The sequence below is a fragment of the Mercenaria mercenaria genome, chromosome 1, assembly GCF_021730395.1.
Source record: "Mercenaria mercenaria strain notata chromosome 1, MADL_Memer_1, whole genome shotgun sequence".
Taxonomy (NCBI): Eukaryota; Metazoa; Mollusca; class Bivalvia; order Venerida; family Veneridae; genus Mercenaria; species Mercenaria mercenaria.
Window position 1 is genome coordinate 4,312,550 of NC_069361.1, and position 25,512 is coordinate 4,338,061.

The window sequence follows — 25,512 nt, forward strand, 5'->3', positions numbered from 1 at the left end:
TAGCTGAAGAAAGCAATTTCTTTGCATAATTTTGTGTACTGTTAACTGAAGCAGGGATGAAACATATTGTGTAGAGTCTGTAGCCCTATATTAGTCTGTATTTTAAATATGCAACCATTCTATATTTGAATTCAGGAACTTCTTTTCTAGGTTTAAACATGTTTAATTTAAGAAATAATTTATAGCAAAACAGTGCTTTGTCACTATTTATACTCAACGGGCGGTTATACGTCGGACATATTAATTTCACGAGGGCACAGGCCGAGTGAAATTATTTCGGACAACGTATAACCACCCGAGTGTATAAATAGTGATATTGATAAAGCACTATGGTAGTACGTCTTGCGGTAGAGTTCAATTCGGATGAAAATTATTGTGAATTATTCAGCAAAGCGAATAACTAAGTATGTTTGTAAATTAATCAACACATATGTGCAATGTGACATTTTGTTAGCCCACCATCATCAGATGGTGGGCTATTCAAATCACTCTGCGTCCGTGGTCCGTCGTCCTTCCGTCCGTCCTTCCGTCCGTTAACAATTTCTCGTTATCGCATCTCCTCAGAAACTACTGGGGGGATTTTGACCAAACTTTGTCAGAATGATGTATTGGTACCTTAGTTGTGTCCCCCTGAAAATCAGACTGGTTCAACAATTTTTTAGTAAGTTATGGCCCTTTGTTTATTTCTATAATTTACATAGATTTATATAGGGAAAAACTTTGAAAATCTTCTTGTCCAAAACCACAGAGCCTAGGGCTTTGATATTTGGTATGAAGCATCATCTAGTGGTCCTCTGCCAAGATGATTCAAATTATTTCCCTGGGGTCTAATATGGCCCCGCCCCGGGGGTCACATGGTTTATATAGACTTATATAGGGAAAAACTTTGAAAAATCTCTTGTCCAAAACCACAGGGCCTAGGGCTTTGATATTTTGCATGTGACATCATCTAGTGGTCTTCTACTAATATTGTTCAAATTATCCCCCTAGTATCAAATATGGCCCTGGCCCGAGGGTCACATGGTTTACATAGACTTATATAGGGAAAAACTTTGAAAATCTTCTTGTCCAAACCACAAAGCCTAAGGCTTTGATATTTGTAAAGTAGCATCATCTAGTGGTTCTCTACCAAGTTTGTTAAAATTATCCCCCTAGGGTCAAATATGGCCCCGCCCTGGGGGTCACATGGTTCATATAGACTTATATAGGGAAAAGCTTTTAAAATCTTCTTGTCAATAACCTAAACATTCAAATTTGGACCACCTGTATGGTTTTGAGCGGCAAGATGAACCTTGACATGAGTTGACATTGATTTTGACCTAGTGACCTACTTTCACATTTCTGTAGCTACAGCCTTCAAATTTGGACCACATGCATAGTTTTGTGCACTGAAAAAAACATTGACCTTGACATTGACCTAGTGACCTACTTTCACATTTTTGAAGGTACAGGCTTCAAATTTGGACCACATGCATAGTTTTGTGTTCCTAAATGAAATTTGACCTTGATTTTGACCCAGTGACCTACTTTCACATTTCTCAAGCTACAGCCTTCAAATTTTGGACCGCATGCATGGTTTCGTGTACGGAAACAAACTTTGACCTTTACATTGACCTAGTGACCTACTTTCACATTTTTGAAGGTACAGGCTTTAAATTTGGACCACATGCATAGATTTGTGTTCTGAAGTGAAATTTGACCTTGATTTTGACCTAGTGACCTACTTTCACATTTCTCAAGCTACAGTCTTCAAATTTGGACCACTTGCATAGTTTTGTGTACCGAAATAAACTTTGACCTTAAGATTGACCTAGTGACCTACTTTCAAATTTCTCAAGCTAAGCTTTCTAATTTGGACCACATGCACAGTGTTGTGTACGGAAATGAAATTTGACCTTGAGCTAGTCAATAAGTCTTGAAATTTGGAACACTCAAAAATGGCACATTGGTGGGCGCCAAGATCACTCTGTGATCTCTTGTTTAAAACATGTTATTAAATTAAATATTTCATGACATTTGAAAGTGCTATTTCTTGATGGGTACATGGCGCTAAATATCACATTGACGAGACGTCAGCATAATATCGTTGTGATGATTAAAGCATTGTTAGTCATATTAGAATGTGATTAATCTTCCTGTTAAAACCAAAAGTGAGGTACACTGACCTATTTCAATGATTTGTTCATGTTCTTCATGTTCATGATGAAACAGTTTGTTCACTTGTGTCTTTACAAAGTTTAAATAATCAAAATGCAAAAAAAAAAATTTAAAAAAAAATTGTTAGTTATATAATGCTCTTAAATGATCTAAGAATTATAAGACTGTCAGAAAATATCACTAATTCTGGAAACTGACTATGAAATATTATACTGCAGCAACTATTTTACTAGTAACCATACATGGATGTAGAGTCTGTAGGCCTTGATATCAATTTGTATTGGGTTCTGTATCAGAAAAGTGTTTAACCTTATTATCTGAAACCTTTAGTTCTATTTATATACATATTTCTTAATAGGTTTCAAGGAAGCTTGCCATACTCTTCTTAGTTTTCTGTTCAGAATGTAAATTGGAAGGCAGTGCATATTGTCTCATTTGATGGTACTTTGATATCCAGCTCTGGATATATTATGAAATTCATAAAATCAACTCTATATTCCATAAAGCAATATTGAAAACATCTTAATGCAACTATTTAACTTATTTTCAACACCATGAATAACTTTTTCTGTGTTATCTAGGTATGTTATGCTTTGGCATGTAGAGTCCGTAGGCCCTAAGAGGTGTGGTTCCTTGAGCATCCGTAACTTTTTTATTTTGCATAATTGAAGAAAACCCTGATAGATTCTTGTGCTCAAAGGATGTACCTTGAAATCACATGATAAGATATGAAATTTTGATTGAGTTTAAAATTCACCATATGTGCAACATCAGGGGTACCCTTTATCTTGGCTATGCCGATATGCGCTTTCCAAACGGCTCGTTTAAAGAGACTTTAATTTAAAAATAATGATGACTTTCAATAAGAATTCCCGGAACATACAAATCAACAAGCATTTGTTTCTTTGTAAAAGAAACAGAAACAGTCAGTACTGAAACTTTGCAAGTTAAATGATGCTGCCTGAGATATAATTGACGTATTACATTCAACTTTTTGACAGCAAAATTTATTTGTAAGTAAAATTGATCGAGTGTATTATAATCTACATATGCATTGTAAAATAAAATTCATCTTATCAATGCACTATATGTTGTAATTGCAAAAAGGCAAATATCTGAGCTACTTCTTTGTGTGCAGGCACCCAACAACAAAACCCCTCGAGAGATATACTCCAGAGAACGTGGATGTCTTCGTACAGTTATTAACTACAACAATAATCACGTGATGCCTGCAGCAGATGACAAAAATAGTTTCCAAGAAATGCCTGCGACAGACGGCAAGCAGAATTTCCAAGAAATGCCTATAGATGAGTGTCGACAAGTATACAGGGACGAGATTAATACACTTTGGCGGGAAGTTGAAGATTTCAGAATTACTTGCAAGAAAGAGGTATGTGGTTTAAATTCAGAAAGAAATCAGAAATTACCAAGTAAAATCTATTTGTTATTCATAATTTAGTTTTATTAAACACCTGCGATTTGATTTAGGATAATATCTTCTTATAATTGGTAAGTCAGTGGAGATTAAAATAGCATGTATCGTCAACGGTATAACGATATGTACCATCAACGGTGTTCGAGGCAGCATGTATCGCTAACGGTGCTCGAAACGGCATGTATCATCAACGGTGCTCGAGACGACATGTATCATCAACGGTGCTCGAGACGGCATGTATCGTCAATGGTGTACGAGACGGCATGTATCGTCAACGGTGCTCGAAACAGCATGTATCGTCAACGGTGCTCGAAACAGCATGTATCGTCAACGGTGCTCGAGACGGCATGTATCGTCAACGGTGCTTGAGACGGCAGGTATCGTCAACGGTGCTTGCAACGATATGTATCGGCAACGGTGCTCGGGACGGCATGTATAGCTAACGGTTCTTGCAACGGTATGTATCGTCGACGGTGCTCGATACGGCAACTATCGTCAACGGTGCTCGAAAACGGCATGTGTCAATAGTGCTCGAGACGGTATGCATCGTCAACGATGCTCGAGACAACATGTATCGTCAGCGGTGCTTGAAACGGTATGTATTGTCAACGGTGCTCGAAACGGCATCTATCGTCAACGGTGCTCGAAACGGCATGTATTGTCAACGGTACTTGCAACAGTATGTATCGTTAACGCAGCTCGAGACGGCATGTATCGTCAACGGTGCTCGAGACTGCATGTATCGTCAATGGTGTACGAGACGGCATGTATCCTCAACGGTGCTCGAAACAGCATGTATCGTCAACGGTGCCCGAGACGGCATGTATCGTCAGCGGTGCTTGAGACGGCATGTATCATCAACGGTGCTTGCAAAGATATGTATCGTCAACCGTGCTCGAGACGACATGTATCGTCAACGGTGCACGAGACGGCATGTATCGTCAACGGTGCTGCAGACGGCATGTATCGTCAACAGTGCTGGAGACGGCATGTATCGTCAACGGTGCTCGAGACGATATGTATCGTCAACGATGCACGAGACGGCATGTATTGTCAATGAAGCTTGAAACGGCATGTATCGTCAACGGTGCTGGAGACGGCATGTATCGTCAAGGGTGCTGGAGACGATATGTATCGTCAACGGTGCTCGAGACGACATGTATCGTCCACGGTGCACGAAACGGCATGTATCGTCAACGGTGCTCGAAACAGTATGTATCGTCAACGGTGCTCGAGACGGCATGTATCGTCAACGGTGCACGAGACTGCTTGTTTCGTCGACGGTGCACGAGACGGCATGTATCGTCAACGGTGCTCGAGACGGCATGTATCGTCAACGGTGCACGAGACTGCTTGTTTCGTCGACGGTGCTCGAGACGGCATGTATCGTCAACGGTGCTCGAGACGGCATGTATCGTCAACGGTGCTTGCAACGATATGTACCGTCAACGGTGCTCGAGACGTCATGTATTGTCAACGGTGCTTGAAACGGCAAGTATCATCAGTAGTCCCCAAATCTCAAATACCTGTGTTCTATGCTTTAGGATAATTACTTTTCCAGTGTAAAACTTTTTTTAATACATAATTAATTGAAGGGTAAAAAGTAACTTGGTCATATGCAATAGTACGACTTTTATTGTGCAATATAGTGGCCTAATTAGTGCTGAATGTTGCACGATCGCTCACAAATGTTCTTTAAGATGAAATTTATTTCAAACATTTTAAACATTATATAACAAATGGAAAATACATATAAAAATGAACCGAGCGATTTTCAAATAATAAAATTATTCCTACTTACTGGTGACCGAAGTTACTGCGCAGGGGATAGCTAAAATATGTACCGGGTATAGTTATGATGTATTTTAAACAATGAGACTGGGATAATAATAATCCTTTGCATATTGATGTTTATTCTTCGGAGAAGTCAGATGGATGTAGTTTCTAGGATTGTCAGTCCGCGTGTTCGTCTGTCTGTCCTTGTTCGTCCGTACCTCATGATCAAAATCTCTGTAATGATAGGATTTGACTTGATTTTGTATGATTACCTGTATGTTTTAATGACACCTAATGTCAATATTGATTAAGATTATAAAGAATGAATCGTGTTAGATGCAAGAAAATATCTTAAGTAACACAACCCTGACAAAATACTTTTTAGTAATTAGCTTAAAATTGAGGTCATCTATGGTTGACCATTCTATATTGCATTTTTCATTTGTTTTTAAAACTAACTAAAATATGATGGACTTGTCATTTAACTTATCATCTACTGAATGTCATTTCCATTAACAAACGGCTGTCATGGAAACAATGAAACTATACATAGTTCAACAGAGATTTTCATGGGAACGTATTTTATTACGCGCCCACATATTTATGTGGGGAGCATATAGTGTTGCTGCTGTCCGTATGCCGTCCGTACATTCCGAAATTTTGTACGCCATCTCCTCCCACACTATTAGCATGATTTGCTTCAAACTTTCACAAATTAACAAGATTCATGTGCAGATGACCATTAAGGAAGGATTTTTTTCTGTGACTATTTACCACAGTTATGGCCGTTTGATAGTTTTTGCTATAAAGAATATAGAGAAAAATCTTGTGTGTCCAACTCCTCCCACACTATTAATTTGATTCGCTTCAAACTTTCACAGCTGAACAAGCTTGATGTGCCGATGAAAAATTGTCTGGCCTCGACCTATGGGTTTTTGTTTGAAGTGCAATCGATCTCAACATTTTAGGCTTTGTGCCACTAATAACTCCCATTCCCCATAGAGAATTTCTACACTGTAATATTCTGAAAGCCCTTTGTCAATGGAGTATATTCCCAGTTCCTGTCGCTTGGACCTTAGACCGTCATAACCATTTTTCTACGTTACCAAAGTATGCATTATAATGTTTATGCAGCGGAAGTAGCTCAAAAGGCTATTTAGTTTTAAATATTTATTTCTAAAATATTTCTTAAATAGACGAATTACGAAAACTAAATGCACATAAAAATTTGGGACATGAGGCCTATCTTACAGATAACTGTAGCTTGTGGCAATAATGCTGACACGTTTGCTTGAAAATACTTGCTCGAATACCGGAGTTAAAAGAATATGTCCTGTCATATTACAAAACAATTTAGGTGACCTGGACATGCCAAAGGTCCTACTCCACCAACACTAACCTTCGTATATTTTGAAAAGAACTGCAGCATTACAAAATGCTGACACACGTTGAATGCATTAAGAAATAGCGTTTTTCTCGCTAAATGCTAGAGATATTCAAATACGACATGTATGTCCCTAGTGTACTGAAAACAAGCAGATTTGTTGCTACATACAGAATACACCAATAAATTTCACCAATAAAATAATTGGATATTTTAACAAGGACAGCTACTCAAAATCCTAAAATCTTCTGTGAAACTTCTACATGTACATCCACAGTCCTTATTTTACATGTGATAAGACTTTTGGTAACGTAAATTACATTAGTATTAGAATTTTAATATCATAAACTTTGTAAAAGTTAAATGATACTAAGTAAGGAATAACGTTGAAAAAGTGTTCTTTCTCGATGGTTACACGGTTAAGCCATTCTGAAACAGTTTGTTGAAAATATGTTACATAATGTTCGGTTTCACGAATAAGTATGAACAACAATCTTTTAATAAATTTTGAAATGAAACATTCAACGGTAATTATTATGAAACTAGAAATACGATGTTGTTGAACAAAAATACTCGCTTTGATATTCAGTAAATATGCACGCATTTTTGCGAGCAATTGTTGAATCAGTGAAAACTTTTTTTCCCTATTACATGGATACCTTCACCTAATATGGATATTTCTTATTTTATTTACATTTCCAAGAACCTAATATTTTAAGATTTCTTTGAAATAGAAATTTCTAACATTTTTATGTCTTTGAAATAGCCATTGCGAATAGATCTACAAATAGACTTGAAATGGAAAATAAGAAATGCCTAGTTAAGTCTTCAGCTGGATGTATAGTACAGATCTTTACTCTGCGTCATGTAAGTGGAGGGAGTGGTGTGGGGGTGGGGGCAGTTGTGCTATGTATGTAGTGAAAGATGTGACTGAATTTGAGTAATGAAACATGTTTTGTATTATTAAGGCACAGCTGCTTCGAATTGTACTACGCTACCTGTCCTTAAAAGTCAATTCAAAACGATTTTTTATAAAAGAAAAAAGTATCCTTTATAAGAAAATAGACATATACTGCAGTATCTTAAATGTTTGCGATTCATAATTATTCATAATTATGTTAAAACGATTGTATGAAGATGACCTTAATGATTTTGGGATCAGTAGGTCAAATATCAAGGATAAGGTCAAAGATTGAGGTCGCAGTGACTTTGAGACTGAAAAACGTTTTCCGATCATTTGCAGCAATTTGTATCGTCAACAGTATTTGCAATAACTTCTGTCGTCGTTAGTGTTAGAAACGTTTGCATCGTCAACATTAGGTCGCTTCTCGAAACAAGTTATACTTAATAGTTCGCAACGTCTCAATCGTCAAGGGGACTCTGATATTCGCAATAATTTTAATGGCACGTGTTGTTGACTATTGTAAACGGTACTCTGATTCTTGAAAAGACTTGTGCGGTCAACGGTGCTATTCGCAACGTCTCTTGTCGTCAACGATAATGGCAACATTTGCCGTCAACGTTTCTCTGCTATTTGCAACTTTTCCCGGCAACTCAACTCGCAACTTTGCCGTCAACTCTTATTACTCGTAGCGACTTAGGCCCTACTTTCCTACTCGCAGCGACTTTTGCCGTCAATAACGCTAGTCTGCCGCATGCAACGACTTTTGGCCTCAACATTACTATGGTACTCGCAACGACATTTACCGTCAACGATATTATAAGGACATTACATGCCTGCCTGTGTAAGACAGGTTTTTCCCTACCCGAGAGACAGTGTTGAATGAAAAACTGAGCGTTAGCGAGGTTTTTATCCAGGCTGTCCCGAGGGTTGGGAAAACAGCTGTCTTACATACGCAGACATGTTAGATGATTTTTCTTGCCTATCACGTTCAAAATAGACTGTTGATAAATAGATGTAGGTATTTCCTGGCATTATTTATATAGTTTATGACGTCACAATAGTGCCATTACTATGTAACATCACGTAAGTGTACGCTAATTTAGACAAGGTTTTTCCCTAGAGAAAGACAGGAATATCTATCCCTGGCACGTGCTCGGCCAAATGTATACTTTCCCCGCCAGATGGCAAGAACATGTTATTCGCGACGACATTTGTCGTCAAACGCTCGCTGCTTGTTTTCAACGCTGCACGCAACATGGCGTTATAGTTATAGGTCGAGAAATATGCACAAGTTCTGCAGCGGAAATTTAGCAGCGCAACAACGAGCGGGCAAAACCACTGAATAATATCTTATTGTTAAAATGACGTCACGATTCAGTATGAAATTCAGTCGTCAAAATGGAAAAATATTGCTGATTCTACTTCCGTTGTAACTTAATCGAGAGAAAAAAAACGAGTATGTAATATAGGTAGATAGATATATCTTTTGTGACGGCTAGTGTCACTAGCCGTGTTCCTTATTTTGTCTTCAGATGGTGCGACAAAGAACTTTGCTAGACAAACATCGCATAGAGTGCGAGGAGGCACTGAAGAATGGAAACGTTTCCTCGAGGTATTACTTTTTATATTACAATCTAACTCACGAGACAAAGTTCAAGTGGTTCACAATAGTAACTGCATAGGTGCGGCAACCGATATTCTGTACTTACTGTTTTATAAAATAAAACACAGTTTCTTCCCTTTCAACATGAAGCTCATATAAGCATCAAACAATGACGACCGGAGGCAAAATAAATCTATAACATAGTTTCAATATTTATTTACCAAAGCTATGGTGTCTGCCATCTCACTTGGGAATTCTTACGTCATTCTCCTCTGGTTCGTGTGGGGAAGTTGTGGTGAATAACATAGCACCATGCCGGGAATATAATTAAGTAAAGTACGTTTAAAACGCGGTGGTAAACCCAGTCACCAAGCAAACTAACAAACTGAACCTTTCTCCGAAATTGATGTCAAATAAATGCATAACAATAATCAGCCTCTACCCTCATTAATCTGTAAGTGACGCGGACGTCAATTGGACGCTCTGGCTGACACTATCTTGGCGTACTTCAGCCTTTCTGTCCCGGTTATTGAATCAAGAGACTGCTTTTGTCTGTAGCACTTCTTTATCGAGAAATACGGAGTGATATACGTTCTGTGACAGTCTATGGGGGACGGGTTAGATGTATGTTAGCTTTATCTGATAGATTAAAGATGTATAGTTGTGGTGGAATGTTATGTCTACTTTTCGTAATTTAATGATTTCCACTCTATAATCAGTATTAACATAGCACAAAAAAGAACAGATGAATAAGATATATCTCCTGCAACGATTCGCACTACACTTACGCGAATAGCTCTTAAATAATGGAGCGTTCAGTGCGAGTATAGACCAATCAAGATAGCATCTCTTATGTTTTCACATCACGTGCTTTTAACTAATTGTTGCAAAAAGCAACAGCCAAAATTTATTGTCAAGTTTTTTGCAAATCGAAACTTAATTTGAATTCGTCTGAGGGAAAATATCCGTCATGCGAGAAATTTAATCCTTTGGAATCTGAGAAATTATATCTGCAGTATTGATTTTCAATTTTCAAGTTCCTTTCTGTTAGAGATACAGTTTTTAGCTTTGTTAACAGTGAGAATTGTGTAAATTTGACTAGCCTTAATTATGCCGAGTTCAAATAAATTTCTGAATAAATATGGTTACCATATTTGGTCAGTTAAGTCAGCAGTAAGTGTTTGCAAGGCGAACGGAGGTTTTTAAGCTTATTTGAATAAAGCAGTACATGTTACATATACAGGAGAGGTACTGTCATGATTCAAGCCACGACCTCCAGGATTAATGCTTCAGAACAGCCTTATGGAAGTTTTTGCTCAAATTCCTGTCGATGCGGAAAGTTGTCTCGACGTAGTATCTCAATGTTTAGACCCCTACCTCAACATATTATAATTTCAATGTTTAGGTCCCTTCCTCAACATATTGTAATATCGATGTTTTAAATCCCTTTTTTCAACTAGTATTGTCTCGATGTTTTAGGTTCCTTCCTCAGCAAAGTATAATTACCTTTTAGACGATCACAATAGCATAATCTCAACGTTTTAGGTCCCTTTCTAAACATGATCTCAATGTCTACGTCCCTTCCTTATCAACTGGAAGGCCCCGTACCTGATGTAAGATATACCTATTTTGGTATGCTCTAATATCACGTGTTGCGATTTTGTCATTTCGTCCTAAATCAAGGCTATATTCATGCTTTTAATTTACAAATAAGAAGGATTTTATATTTAACCCTGATTAATCTAATAGCGCAAGATACTTCTAACTGCATGTATTAAACCTATTATCTTCTAACTGCATGTAGTAAACCTGTTATTTTAATAGAGGAACTATGGACTATTCTGCAGCTTGTATATTGGACGTCAGTTATACGTCAGAGAATACTAATGGGAATATTGAAGACTATTTTGTGCAGCCTTTTTTAGTCATAATTATAGGCTGATTGTGCTTGAACTTATTGTGCATTCTTTAGTTATAAGTAATCTTACTTTTGGGTTATAAAGAAATTCATTAAGCCCTTAAGGAATTTCACTAAAATCTGCACAATGACAAAAAATGAAAGAAAAAAAATCAACAACAGAAATGCCTTTAATCGATATCGTGTATGCCCAGAGACACTAATGTTTCGCACAGCCTTAATTTGATAATGGTAATTGTTAAATTACTGTCTGACTGGCTGAATATTTCAGTATATGCTGGTTTTTGTTGACTTCACTTGTCTTCCGTAGTTATTAAGTCTTGATATACTATCATTACAATATTTTATCAGATCACAGCTAGGATCAATTTATGTCTTATATTCAAAATTTCATAAACCACCAAGATGTAAATGAATAGCTATAGATCTACGTATTAGAGAACTTGTATTAATGTACTGACAAAATACAGTTCAAGTTGATTTTCAGATATAACTATAACTTACGTACTAAGTTAAGTATATGGCATAAAAGTGCGTCTAGTTGAGTGCCAGCTTCTTCGTTATCTGGAAATAAATTACTTCGTCGCATGTTCATAGAGACTCTATTACTGCTGTAACCAAATTCGTTACGTGTGCGGGGGCATATGGTATTGACTCCACAAGTAGATTTAGACAGCTCAGTTTTCTGTCAAAGGAACGATGGCCAGTATTGATAAAATTCCCATACCCAGTAAATATTATGTCATTATATAAGTGGAGTAGAAATCACTGGAGGATTATATTTCATTGTTTAGGCGGAATCGTTTCGTGATTCGTGTATATTCTTCTGTGTGGGCAGCTAAATAAATGTGCTATATATTTGTTTAGCATGGATTTAACTACGTAAAGTTTTCTGCGGAGTGAACTGTAACAGTGGATTTACAAGTTGCTCTGTTCTCAATTAGAGAATGTCTATACTAATCTTATATCATGCTAAATATTTGTACTATTTTGATGAAAGATGTTCCTGTAGCGACACCATATGAACTTTGTGCACAGACAATAGGCAATGTTTTCTAACGTACCAGATCTTATCACAATGCCTGGCAGATTTTTATCGTAAGTAGTTTAATGTGTAAGTAGTATTGTCGAGTGTAATGTGTAAGTAGTATTGTTGAGTGTAATGTGTAAGTAGTATTGTCGAAAGTATATTGTACGTACACTTTACCAATGTTAGAACAAAACGGAATGAACAATTTACTCTTATTTTCGTATTTTATGCACCAACACCTTACATGACTAAAATTCTGGTTTCACATGTCTATAGCTTTGCCAATAGTATAACATTTATAGTAAAATACAGTACCTATATTCTTATAACCTAAACACGATGTTTCAACACCACTTTGCAGTATTTTGTCAAACCAATTTAAAATAGTTTGTCAGTCGTCTATATTTCTATTATTTTATCTTTGAGACACAGGAGCGAACAATGTTTATTGTCTCCCTAACCGGTGTAATAGTGTTCGGAGTCGTTCACCTGTTGACCTGTTGTCTCCTATATGTTGTGGAACATACTTTAGTTGACGACATGCATTGTTTTTGTCCAATTAAGAGAGTTTGCAATTTTGAAAAGCATTCCCATGTTTTATGGTATGTACATCATATCCGAGATTTGATACAGAAACGAGAATGACTGACAATTTGATGATATATTACTATTATATGGAATAGAAATCCAGTTTTGATAATTTTACTTCAGTATTTTTAAATAAAAAATATAAGTGTTTTCCTAATGTCAACCAAATGTCTACATTATCAGTGTGTACTATATCCGTTCAGCAGGTTAATTTCTTTACTAATATTATAAATCTATTTGATTTTCTATTTTTTTTTCTTTGAATGAACTCAATGTTCGGACTACTTCGTGATGGCATAAATTGTCACTATACAGAAACTTTAACACGTGCTCATCACCTTCCTAACTTACGCCCATTTTCTTACAAGTATCAGAATGTATTTCCGTCTTTAAATATTTATGAAACACCCAAACACTTAAATGAACTTAATGAAATATCAACAGTACACTAGTTTAAACTATTGATTGTTTAGTCTTCAGGTTATATGATAAGATCTCTAAAATTGATTACACATGCGGGTTCAGTACAAAAATAAGGCAATGCTGCAAATTAGTTTTAGCGCAAATTTCGATTTTTGCATGAATACCCGCACTCTTATTATCTTTTCTCGAAATGAGCTGTTCTTACTTTGTAAATGCAACCGGTACCATCATACGTTTCTTGAAAGAAAACAGAGTAAAGTGTGCCTTTGTTTATGTTTGTCAAATAATAATTGAAGTTGTTTGATAGCTTTTTGTGCAGTCTATGTTACAGTTGACAAAATACCCCACATTATATACTTAACAGCAGCAGTATTTGCTTTACTGTCGCGAATACGAATTGTATTGCGTTTTAAAAGAAAACACGCCATAATTTTACATAAAGTGACGAACGTGACTTATATTTTAATACCCGAAATGCGTGACAAAATTTTGGATACAGTAACTGTATGTTATAGAGCTGAATAAAAAATGGTATTAAAAGTCTGGTCCCTGTCATTAATTTTGAATGGCGGGTAATTAACCAGAAGCAGACGAACTCTCTCGAGGCATGTCAGCTAATGTTCGATATTTAGTTAATGCCCATTGACACCAATTATTTTTTCATAGTCTTCCATTATTACATTCTGACATGCAACGACTTCCAAAAAATCGAAACCTGACAGTCTATCGGCACATCAGTTTACAAGAACAGTCCAATTTCATAAAAGAAACGGCCAAAAGATTTGCATTGATGATATGACCTACTGTTTAAACTGCTGACATGACAGGAGCATATGTGAAGCAATACGGTATTAAAGTTGAGTAAATATTGTCAAAATATACTGTTCCGAGATGAATGGTAACTGATAAGGAAAGGTCCGACTCACTTATTTAGTTTATGAAACAATATAACGTGTATATAAGACTAATCTTTTACACAAATTATCGACGTACCCCATAAAAGCGGCATCCATACAGAATGTATCAGATAAAGTTATGATCATTTGTACCACTGTTGACAATGTGCATGTTGAACTAAGGTAGTCCATAGAGTAAAAAATTGCTATAAAAGTAGACAAGTGCTTTTAAGTTGTTATTCTGATAAGCCATTCTATGTATTATAACAGGGCCCCTGATGTTACTGAAGGCAAAGACTATACAAATGAATTGAATACCTTGAAGGAAAACATGCAGATATTGGAGAAGAAACAGAAACTGCTAGACCAGGAAGAGGAGATTGTCGAGAGAGAGGAACAACTCGCAAAAAGACAGGAGAAACTAAAAGAATACGAAAAGGACGTAAGTTATATCAGATTTGTCATAAAACGAGACAGTTTTCTCTTTTTCATACTTCTTTTTTTTTCATATTTCAAAATTGCAACACATTTAAGTCGTATAGGATTGGGAAGAAAGTCTCCAGCCAGCGTTTTAGTTTTGCTTGTGCAAACCGTTCAGTACCTGTCATAGTTTAGCTATTTGGAAAACCTTCCGTCCGAAACATGGTTAATTTCTTAACAGGTAAAAGAACGAAATTGATTAATTAGAATAGCTTATGACTGTATAAGGAATGTCAGATTTCTCTCAATTCCCAGAACTTCAGTGATCCTATTTCAAATGAATGATGTTATGCTATTATGGTAATACACGTTTTAGTTTTCCAATTTTATATTTTCACCAAGTTTTTTGTGTACGAAACTTTTTTCTTAATCCCAATTGTTTAATGCGACCCCCACCCTTCCCCATATCCGTACTGGAATTAGAATTAGTATGATTTTGTCTTGGCAGATTTACATAAATATCTATAACCTTCTCTAGATGTCTGGTTATGTATGAGGATGTTTGTCCATTAAGCTACAGTCACACATACGGATATGTCTGTGCGTCGAGGTACGGTGCGGATAAGATTAGTCTGTGGGTGTATTACTACGGAGCAGTACGTCTTAGTACGGGAAAATGGTGAGAAACAGGAAACAAACAAAACAATACAGGACGCGAATAAGTACGGATAGGTACGAGGTACTACGTTGAATTACGTTTTACTGCGCCTTGCAACTTGCCCAGCGCACGGACGGGTCTGCGGTAAACTACTTTGAACTATGCTTAAGTACGAGCAGCCTCGGATAACTACGTTCGGCTACGGTGAGGTACGTAACAGCACGGATAACTACGTTTAAGTACGTTAAATGGAATAAGTTTTGAATACGTTTTGGTACGGATTAATACGAATGACTACTCTGAGGTACGGTTCAGGTACGGATCGATACGGATTACTACGTTTCTGTCCGTAGCTAGACGTAGGTATCCGCGCCGTATGTGTGACTGGGGTATTAAGCTACAGTCACACATACGGATATGTCCGTGCGTTGAGGTACGGTGCGGATAGGATTAGTCTTTGGGAGTATAACTACGGAGCAGTACGTCTTAGTACGGGAAAATGGTGAGAAACAGGAAACAAACAAAATAATACAGGACGCGAATAAGTACAGATAGGTACGAGGTACTACGTTGAATTACGTTTTACTGCGCCTTGCAACTTGCCCAGCGCACGGACGAGTCTGCGGTAAACTACGAGCAGCCTCGGATAACTACGTTCAGCTACGGCGAGGTACGTAACAGCGCGAATAACTACGTTTAAGTACGTTTAACTACGGATGAATAAGTTTCAGCCAAGTTGGACTAAAGTCACGCTCAAATGGCTACGGTTCGCTCAAACTTTTGTGCATGTTCAAAAGTTGGAGAAACTTGCAAGTTTGGAAAAAGTTTTGAATACGTTTTGACCACGTTTTGGTACGGATTAATACGAATGACTACTCCGAGGTACGGCTCAGGTACGGATCGATACGGATTACTACGTTTCTGTCCGTAGCTAGACGTAGCTACCCGCGCCGTATGTGTGACTGGGGTATAAAACTGACTTGCATTCTTTTTTAAACGAAAAAAAAAAAAACGTGAACAAATGTTTTCCGTGTCTGTTTATGACAACGAGCACAACCATAAACGAAATAATTGGAGCCAATTGATGGCACCTTCTCATTAACTTTTCTCAGAAAACATGAGTTTAAGATTATTTAATTATATTTTAATGCATTGCTGTAAAACCATAGGTTTTGGAAAAGACTAAAAACAAGTACGTTTGTCTGAAGCGTGTACTAGATCTCGACCCAGTTGTTTGTAATGTTAACAGACGATTAACTTTTAGGGTTATATCTCAACATTTTAGAAGACCTGTTTGAGTTAAGGATTTTGAACACATAAATTCATAACAGTTAAAGCAAAACAGCATACAAGTGTTTCCCACCAAAAATAATATTTTGAATAAAAATTTAATCAGCGGTTAATTTTTCAATTGGTTAAAGTTTCGAACAGCTAGGCCCTGGTCTACTGTTTTATTCATCATTTCCGAAAATAAAACAACCTTTAAGGAAGTATGCTAGAATTTGATGCGAAAATTTTCCCAATAACAGAATTTCTTCAAACTTTGGATATTGAAGGACAATCATCTAAGAAACAAAAAAAAAATGCAATAAAAATCATAGGTCACCGGTATCAAAAAAGAGTTATCTGCTCTTGAAAACGGAATTTCCCCCAAAAAATGACGTTTTCAAGGGCAGATAACTCTTTTTCGAATCCGGTGACCTATGATTTTTATTGCATTTTTTTGTTTCTTAGATGATTGTCCTTCAATATCAAAAGTTTAAAGAAATTCTGTTATTGGGAAAATTTTCGCCCATCTCATATACAGGGAATTCTAGCATACGTCTTTAAATGATTTCAGTCTAGATTTAAGACAGAAACATTACCAAAAACGATATTGACAGGGTATGTTCCATTGTAAAAGCCATAATTGACCCTACAAAAACTCCAAAATGTTATAAAATGAAGCTAAACCTTTCGAAAAAAAATTCTATTACGGATCTGGTGGGCCAAACAGAGACAATTCTCTTATCCAAACACAAGTGAACGCTATTGAGCGACTTATTTCCTTTCTGTACATTCAAACTCAAAACAGTGTGTCACTTACCAAATTCGCCTCAAACGGTAATTTTCTGTTCATTTGCCTTTGGCCTCCCACTTAGAAGTTTAAGTGATATGTAATTTACATAATTACGAAAAATAGAATGTCTTTTCTGTCTACATAGTAATCCCGTCTTTTAACTTTGTAAATTTAATTACTGAAATTACAGTATTATAATTGTTCAGAGAACTAACATCATTCCATTTTCTTATTAGTTTCAAGGCGGCATTAATTAAGTTGAGATATTTTAGGGAAGATTAAACAGTAAAAAGCACAACGTATAATTTAATTTCGCTGTATGAGATTAATAACCAAAATCTTCCTTTAGGTGTGAATCACAGTGTTTGCTTTTTACCAACAAGTATTATCTCTGCATAGAAAATCTATGAAAATATAGAGGAAAAGAGACCAATTCTGTCATAAATTACGAGTATAATGGAAAGTATTTTGTTTTCCTGTATCAGTTACTAACTCCAAACGCACTGCACTCTCCCCGACAGAATCAACAATGTGCTTTCTGGCTTCTCCATCTGTTTACTCCCTTTTGAACTCAGCGTCGGTTTAATTTTTGTCGATAACCGTGTATGTATTGAATCGAGTGTAGCTTGTGCCATTCGTTTTAGGAACATAGCAATGAATTTGGGAACTAACAGTCGGTATGTTTTTATCAAACTTTTCACATAATTCATATAAATCTTGAAAATGTGTGGTACTCATCTGTAACTAAATAAGTGTTCGTTACTCCAGTTAACTCAAATGTAAAATTATTGTTCTTGAAATTGTGTTCCTGTTTACCGAATTGATAAGTATTGTGCAAAATTGTAGGTATTGTCCTGTTTGTAATAACGAGAAATGAAAAGTAAAGTCGTTTTAAAACCTTCAATACATGCTTGTGGTAGTGTTGTTGACTTATGGGCCCCGTTATGGATATCTTAGAGAATGGTAATTAAAAATTGTACCGGAATCGTAAAGTCATCATATATGAAAACAATACATTTAGTCTTCAAGTCGTATTTTTATGCAAGAATAACGACAATACAGGTTTGTTTTGTGTATTAATGTCTGCAGAGGCACTTTAGAATGTTTTTGATCGTAAAAACGTGTATTATCACTATAATCTCGTTTTCATGGAAAGAAAACATTTACTGTTGGCTTTCATCCGAGACAAGCCATCTCCATTCATGAAAGCTTCTCGAAGACTATTTGCATATCAGTATCCAGACTAGCATATCAACTACTAGAAGGCTCAACGGGAGAGAAAGAGAATTCCAATGATAAAAAAATCCTTATAAGGATCTTACATGCCTGCCTGTGTAAGACTACACATTTCCTCTTATGTTCTGGAATTTCGTTAAGTTTGTATACAGGACCGATATCTATTTATGAATTTATGATATTAGGTCGATATTCAGCTGATGCCAGACATCAACGGAAACGATATCGGACCTGTATATACGTCGGCTGGAAAAAACAAACAAACCCGATAACGAGTATACATTTGAAGCTATCTGTCCGATGCCGGCGCTAAGATAGTAAGAAGGGGCTCCTCCAATGAGACAAACGATTTTTATTCAGTACTGTGTTAACCATTTTCCAGAGGGACAGCCAATGGCCTAGACTAATAACTAAAATGAGATGGCAAACTATAACTCTGTATATTTGTACAAGTTTTGGATAAAGTATTTCTTGAAAAATGCACTTTGTTTCACCGAGGTGTTTCATAATTATGGTATCATACTAACAAAAATTCAAATCTAAATCTTTAAAAGTTTGCGTAAACAGAAATAAATGTGCTAAAATGACAAATTAGGTTTATAACATACGTACACAAATGTACGTTGTAAATAGGTGGCTGTACTAAGACCTTTCAGATGTCGAGAAAAGTAGCTTCAAATGGAGTGAACAAAATTCAGAATGTCTTCTCTTCTCATTTTTTATGTATTCCATTTAGGAAATATTTTTGTCTGTTAAATATTGGTCACTGAAACAAGAAATGGTTTATTCTGTTCGGTTATATATGTAGACCTTCGCAGAAATCACCGTAAAATCCCAAAAGATGTCGCTAATGTTTATGGTTTATGGTAGTCTAGACATGACTTATAGTAGGATTGTAGTGGGTGTTAGTGAAGCAAAATTCAATTATCCCACCTTAGCCTACCAGACAATAAGTAATTCAATAAAATATGACGTATAATGTAATAAGTGTTGGAAATTCTTGAGTTCAGACAATGCTTGCAGCTTTATTACATGTAAGATTTTGCGAGTTTACGTAGCATCAGTAAATATATATTTCGGCTTCATTAAAGAAGGCGATATTCAGTTACGTTGCTATTAAATGTATGAAATTCTGAAATGTTGTTAATCAACAGATTCAGTAGATGTTGGCTTAAAGTATTAATTTGGGAATCTTTTGTGTACGTAAATACAAATTAAACATTGGAGATGAATTCCATTTACAGACAACATTGTCGAGAACCTAATAATACACCAGCAAATATTTTCATGGAATTCCAAAATCCCAATGGCTTATTGGGTGATTATATTAGCTTTAAAGTACGTGCTATACAGAAAGCTGCATTCGTCTACACAGATTTTTTAAGAGGTGGGGGGAGGGGGCATGGTTAATGTTATTCATTTTCTTTTCTTTTCAAAGGATTTTGTAATATTATTTTGTTTTCTTGTGATCAGAATATTAATTTCTTTATGTGAACAGAGTGAGTATATGCTTTCAAGTATTTATATTCGGTCAAGATGGTCAAGATACGCTATAGCCATACAGTTCTTGTACTGCTTATATCATGTACTGAGTGGAATGTGTTTATGTTTTTATTTGCATCTGCTCTTAAGGTTGAGGAAGCCGAGGCATTGCTTGACAAAAGACAAAATATTGCAAAGAGGCGGTCACAAGATGTAGAGTTTCTTAATCATGTAAGTAAAGGCATGTTGCACGTTGTTCATATACCTGATCTTGTAACATCCGTTTTAAGGTATCAAGTTTACATGCATTATACCTGGTAATACACGATCGAAGCTCGGCAATATGAAGTAAGTTTGCAGTAGACAATATATCATTAACTCAATATAAAAGGAATGCTATCGCTAACTAAGAATTTATTCTCTTCTTTATTTCGTTCACCATTACTATACAGCCACTCCAGTTACAAGCAGTGAAATCTGCTGTTCTTCTTAGCTCCTCCACGTTGCATTTAACTTTCTCTCAAGTGGGGTATTCTTATGCCACACATTTGTTTCTCTTCTGCTCTAGTAAGGGGCTTCGCTGCAGGATATGTTTAGCTGTGTGGTCCTCTAAGCCACAGGAACATTTGAGTGATGGGGGCAGTTTAAGTTTTCTGCACATGTGTGCATTCAGTCTGTAATGTCTGGTGACCAGGATACACTGCTCAGCTCTATCTCTAGGAGCTGATCAACTTTAACGTTTCAATTATCAAATATTATGAAATTTATTGAAAACAAATAAAAAGCTTTTAGTTAAATAAATAATTTGCTGATGGTCAGGGAAATGCTTTTCAACTAAATGAATGTGCCATAATAATAACTAAATCATTAGAAAGCTTTCTGTGAAAAGGATACATTTTTCGTATTTTCTGTTTGTGTATATTATCTAGAAAAAAACTTAATTATACCAGCATGTTACGTATTGACTTAAAGTCAAGTTATCCGTATAGATAGTAATGATTAAATGACACCTTCTCACACGGTGTTGTCAGCTAATTTACTATTTATTAGTTTTTTCTGTAACCAATATATCTGGAGAAAAAAGTCACCAGAACGCCTTTTACTTTTAAACAAAGGACTGGGAATTCTGGATTATATAAGGTAGGTATACTATTACTTTTGTTGCAGGAATAAACTTGGTCGTAACTGCGCTTTTATTTCATAAATTAGGAAAAAAGATTTTATTTAATTCGCGATTTAAGACTTCTTCAGTGACAAGGATTCTACATACGGGAATTTCAGTATTAAATAGAAAAGTCATATATGAGAGCTAGAATTTGTTGTTCCATTTCTACCGTAGATGAATTAATGAATGGTCGCCAATCATATTGTAGTATTTATTTTTCATGTTTTATTTTGACATAACGTTCAATGCAATTGCCAGTGCCAAGAATCAGTTACATATTACAAAGCACTGACGTTTGTTGTTGCCACTTCCGGACAAACTGTTTCAATAATTCGTAAACAAAGCTTTAGCGCGGTATCAAGGAGTGTTTGTTCGGTTTTATATGTCTATATCGTTTTACCCCAGTGCAACCTAACTGAACTTACCATTGAAGTAGACTCCTTGACTCCAGATAAAGGCCACCATAAATTCAACTTTAAGATCAGGACACCTACAAAATGCATGAGTCTCTTGTTTAGTAATATTTTTTTTATAAGGCAGTGTCATTTATCTAACTAAAATGGGACAAATGAACACACAAACATATTTATACAAATCTGATTATCATGTGTACCATTTTGCGGTCATGCTCATCTGATATTGCAGATCCAAAAATACGATGTGTCTAACGTAGTTTAGTAGCGACTAACGAGATTGCGTTGCTGCCACTTTGAGAATAGTTGCCGCACAAACACTGATTCAATGAAATATGTTCATAGTTAATATACTGGACTCTGTTTGCTTACGTCCAGAAATCATTTTTATCTTGTATGGTTCTGCAGCATTATTTTCAAGAATTATTTTGTACACAAAATTTTATGTTTTGACTCAAAATTAGCACCGGACCGTCATCCCCCAAAATCGGTCACATTGCTTTATTTTTTGTATTTTTTTTTTCTGTTAAAAATTTTCAAGGTTAAAAGTTGACATTGTATCAAATATATATGCGCAAAAGTACAGCATGCTGACTGCACCATGCCTAGGACCCCCATAGGAGTTACACCCCCTTTCAAACTGTGATCTGATTCGCCTTAAGCCTTGGCCATATCTTTAATATATATTTTACGTGGTATTATTTTGAAGGATATGTTACGGTTAACAATGATCTATCTGTTATATATACATGTAGGTCTGTTGTATCATTGTTAAGGCTATGCGTTGCAGTTTATTGATCCAAATTGAATTATTATAACATGTTTTTATTATTATGTAATTAATTTTATTCGTATCTTTAAATTGTATATGATTCTGACGGATAAATTTCATCATAATTTTAATGTATCTTTATGTCAAACTTGTTCATCATATTCGAAGATTCGCATGTTTTATTTCATTTTGTCCCTCAATATTCAATGGTTCATAGCACATTTTTGTATTCATACAGTCTGTTATACCAGATTCAGTGTTATATTTTTATCATATAGATAATTTAATGATTCCATCCATTTCAAAGACCTTGGTGTTTAATTTAATACTGTTTAATTGCAGTTAAATCGGCCAATGCTATTTTTTATTCTATTACATTATAGGATCTGCTGACGATAAAGCAGGACCTAGAAGAGTCTATTAGCTCAGAAGAGCGTAATATGGACAGTTCAGAAACCGGAAAGACTGAGGCGTCATGGGAACAAACGGCAAGTGATACTAGTGAGCTCATCAACTCTCCTGAAACGTCATGCAAAGCCAGGAGGAACTGGTAAGATATTTTGGAGAAATATTAAATGAGGGACGTAAGCCATGAAGCAGTTAAAGTAACTTTGGTATCTGTAACGACAAGCACCATTTGCTGATGCTTTCCTATTCTTTTGTGTAATTTCCGCTTCCAATGGCAGTATTGATCACGTGGAGTTTCAAGCAAGCCAATGCCGAAATCGCATAAGGAAAATACAATATCGGACGGTAATAGCAAGTTGTCAGTAAGGGGTCACTACGTTTATATCTTAATTTTCTAGATAGCATTCAGTTAAGCTGTATCAATTATGTGTTTTCAAATAACAATGCTCATTTGTTACAGTTTTAAAGTCGAGATATACACTGTATATGAAATATCTTGCAACCATTGCATCCGTAATTTTTTTGTTTTACCGTATGAAGGGAAACAAAATAATACAATTTTAATGAACATTGTACTTCCTGTGCAGCATTTTGTAGTGTTTTATCTGGTTCTTATTCGAAACAAAAAGAGTAATTTTTGCAAGAGACCAATCAGATTATTAGTTCGATAAGTGATGTAATAAACTGTCAAGAGCATAATAAATATTGCAGGCAGCTAGCCCGGCGTCATTTAATCGACAAGGTAACATTGTTGGAGACGACGATACAGAGATATAGGACCCAGGTAGCCTCTTCCTCGGCTACCATTACAGCCAAAGACATGGTTATCTCCAGACTACAGAAAGAGGTATATTTTGCTAATAAGTAAAGGTTGGATTATGTTTTATGATACGACGTGTGCAATTCAATGTTAACGCACGTACTGAATAAAATAATGTATAACCTTTCAGTTTGTAAGAGGGGGTGTTTCATGCGCAAACGTCAGGAAAATAATTACTAATATCCAATTTCAATTAAAGTTGGAAATGTGCTAGAAAGGCGGATAATTTTCTCCCGAGAAACATGTGTCTGATGGTTGGATGACAAATTACTTCAATACCGTGTGCGATGTTCACTATAGCTTCAATACATTTATTAATCTATGTACAATTACTTCCAGAATTTTGTCAAAATTGCAGTACATTTTCAAAAGTTTACAACTTTTTTCAAATTACATTTTGTGATGTTAGTGTATGCTATATGTAAATGGTTCTTTTTATAGACGACAGAATTGCGAGATGAACTCGAGCTGAAGGAGAAAAAAATTAAGAAGTTGGAGTCGCAGTTAGCTTTATCTATCGAAGATAAGACACGCAGTGATAGTAAATTGGAAATGCTTTTAGAAGAATTACAGAACATTGACTTGAATGCAACAGCAAAGGTTTTGTCGACTCCGGAGAAAACACCGTCGAAAAGTGATGCAACGAACAAAAGAAAACTCATGAAAAAACATAATTCAATGTTCTCATTTTTAGCTCAACATGTTGGTGACAAGCATGATAAGCATGACAAACACGAGAATTCGTTATCTCCTGGACTATTACGACGAAGAACTTGGGGAGATAAGGAAAACACAAACAGTCGACCAAATACACCCCTCAAAGGCGATTCAAAAAACAGTAAACCGGAAGACGTCCGTTCAGATAACGGAAGTACTCATATTAAATCTGAAATACATGAGGACATTGAAGCACAAAGTGACGCAGGTACTCTAGCAGAGAACTTGGATGAATTAGGAAGCAAAGCTTGTGCTGTTATGTGATAAAAGGTTATTAAAAACACAGAAATGATTTTGTATATGCTCAACTTTTGTCCGATTATAGATTGAAATGCTCATTTATTACGTATTAAATGCTTGTTTAAGTTATAACAGTCGGAAAAATTTTAAATGCAGAGCTCACTCAATCAATTTAATTCTTAAGTGTATATGAATGACATTATGTTTGAACACAATAAATAAACTTTCTATTGATATTAAGATTAATGTATCTGTCTGTATTTTATGAAAATACAAGACTATCACACTGTTGTCCGATATTCCCTGGATCCGGTTCCATTGAAACTGGTTTTCAATGATATAGATTAAATTTGATGGTAAATGTACGAAGAAATGAGTCAGGTTTTGTTTATAATTTTGAATAAAAACAAATAAAGAACATTGATTTCAAATTAATGCAAAGTGAAATCTCTGTGTAACAGTGCCTTTGAATACTTAATTGATCTACAAATACAAATTTTGCATATCGGTTTAAGTACAGGTGACATTCATGTGAGGAAGAACATTTACCTTTTAGATAGGTAGAAAAATGATCGCTTCAACAGTAACAGAGTTTTGAAAATTGTAAGCGGATCACAATAACTGTGAAAGCTATTTTTCTCGCAGTTGCCTGCAAACATCTCCTACCAAATCACAAAGTACGTTAAAAAAATATTTTCCCAAATTGCTACCACTCTCAGAGCAAACCTGTAATAAGGATTAAAAACGTTCACTGACATTTCTTTGAAAATATAGTTTTATAAATGCTAACAAAGTTTTCTAATATATATATATATATGAGATAGTAACATTATTTGGAAAATCCCCTGAGTAAAACAATTCTTAAATCTTCACATGAAACTGAACACCGTTAAATTATCGCCATACAAAGCATAAGGGGGAATTTCCTTAGCAAAGTAATGCGTCTTCATTTTTTAAGAAAATTTGACATAAGATCTGAATAGAATACGTCCGATATTTGATTACTTA

At 35.7% G+C, this 25,512-nt stretch overlaps 1 protein-coding gene across 2 annotated transcripts in view; it reads left to right on the top strand.

The window, feature by feature from the left end:
• The window catches only part of LOC128555594 (golgin subfamily A member 6-like protein 22), a 30,513-nt gene extending 5,769 nt beyond the window's left edge, over positions 1-24,744 (top strand). Inside the window, exons 3-9 of one of the 2 annotated variants that reach the window (XM_053538364.1) lie at positions 3,296-3,547; positions 9,189-9,268; positions 14,385-14,556; positions 20,120-20,200; positions 22,703-22,869; positions 23,439-23,574; positions 24,242-24,744. In XM_053538364.1, the coding sequence (XP_053394339.1) occupies positions 3,296-3,547; positions 9,189-9,268; positions 14,385-14,556; positions 20,120-20,200; positions 22,703-22,869; positions 23,439-23,574; positions 24,242-24,481 (1,128 nt within the window). In that variant the 3' untranslated portion in view covers positions 24,482-24,744. Of the gene's footprint in view, positions 1-3,295; positions 3,548-9,188; positions 9,269-14,384; positions 14,557-20,119; positions 20,201-22,702; positions 22,870-23,438; positions 23,575-23,988 lie in introns of both variants that reach the window. The other variant, XM_053538359.1, reaches the window with a different exon arrangement.
• The last annotated feature ends 768 nt before the right edge of the window (positions 24,745-25,512 follow it).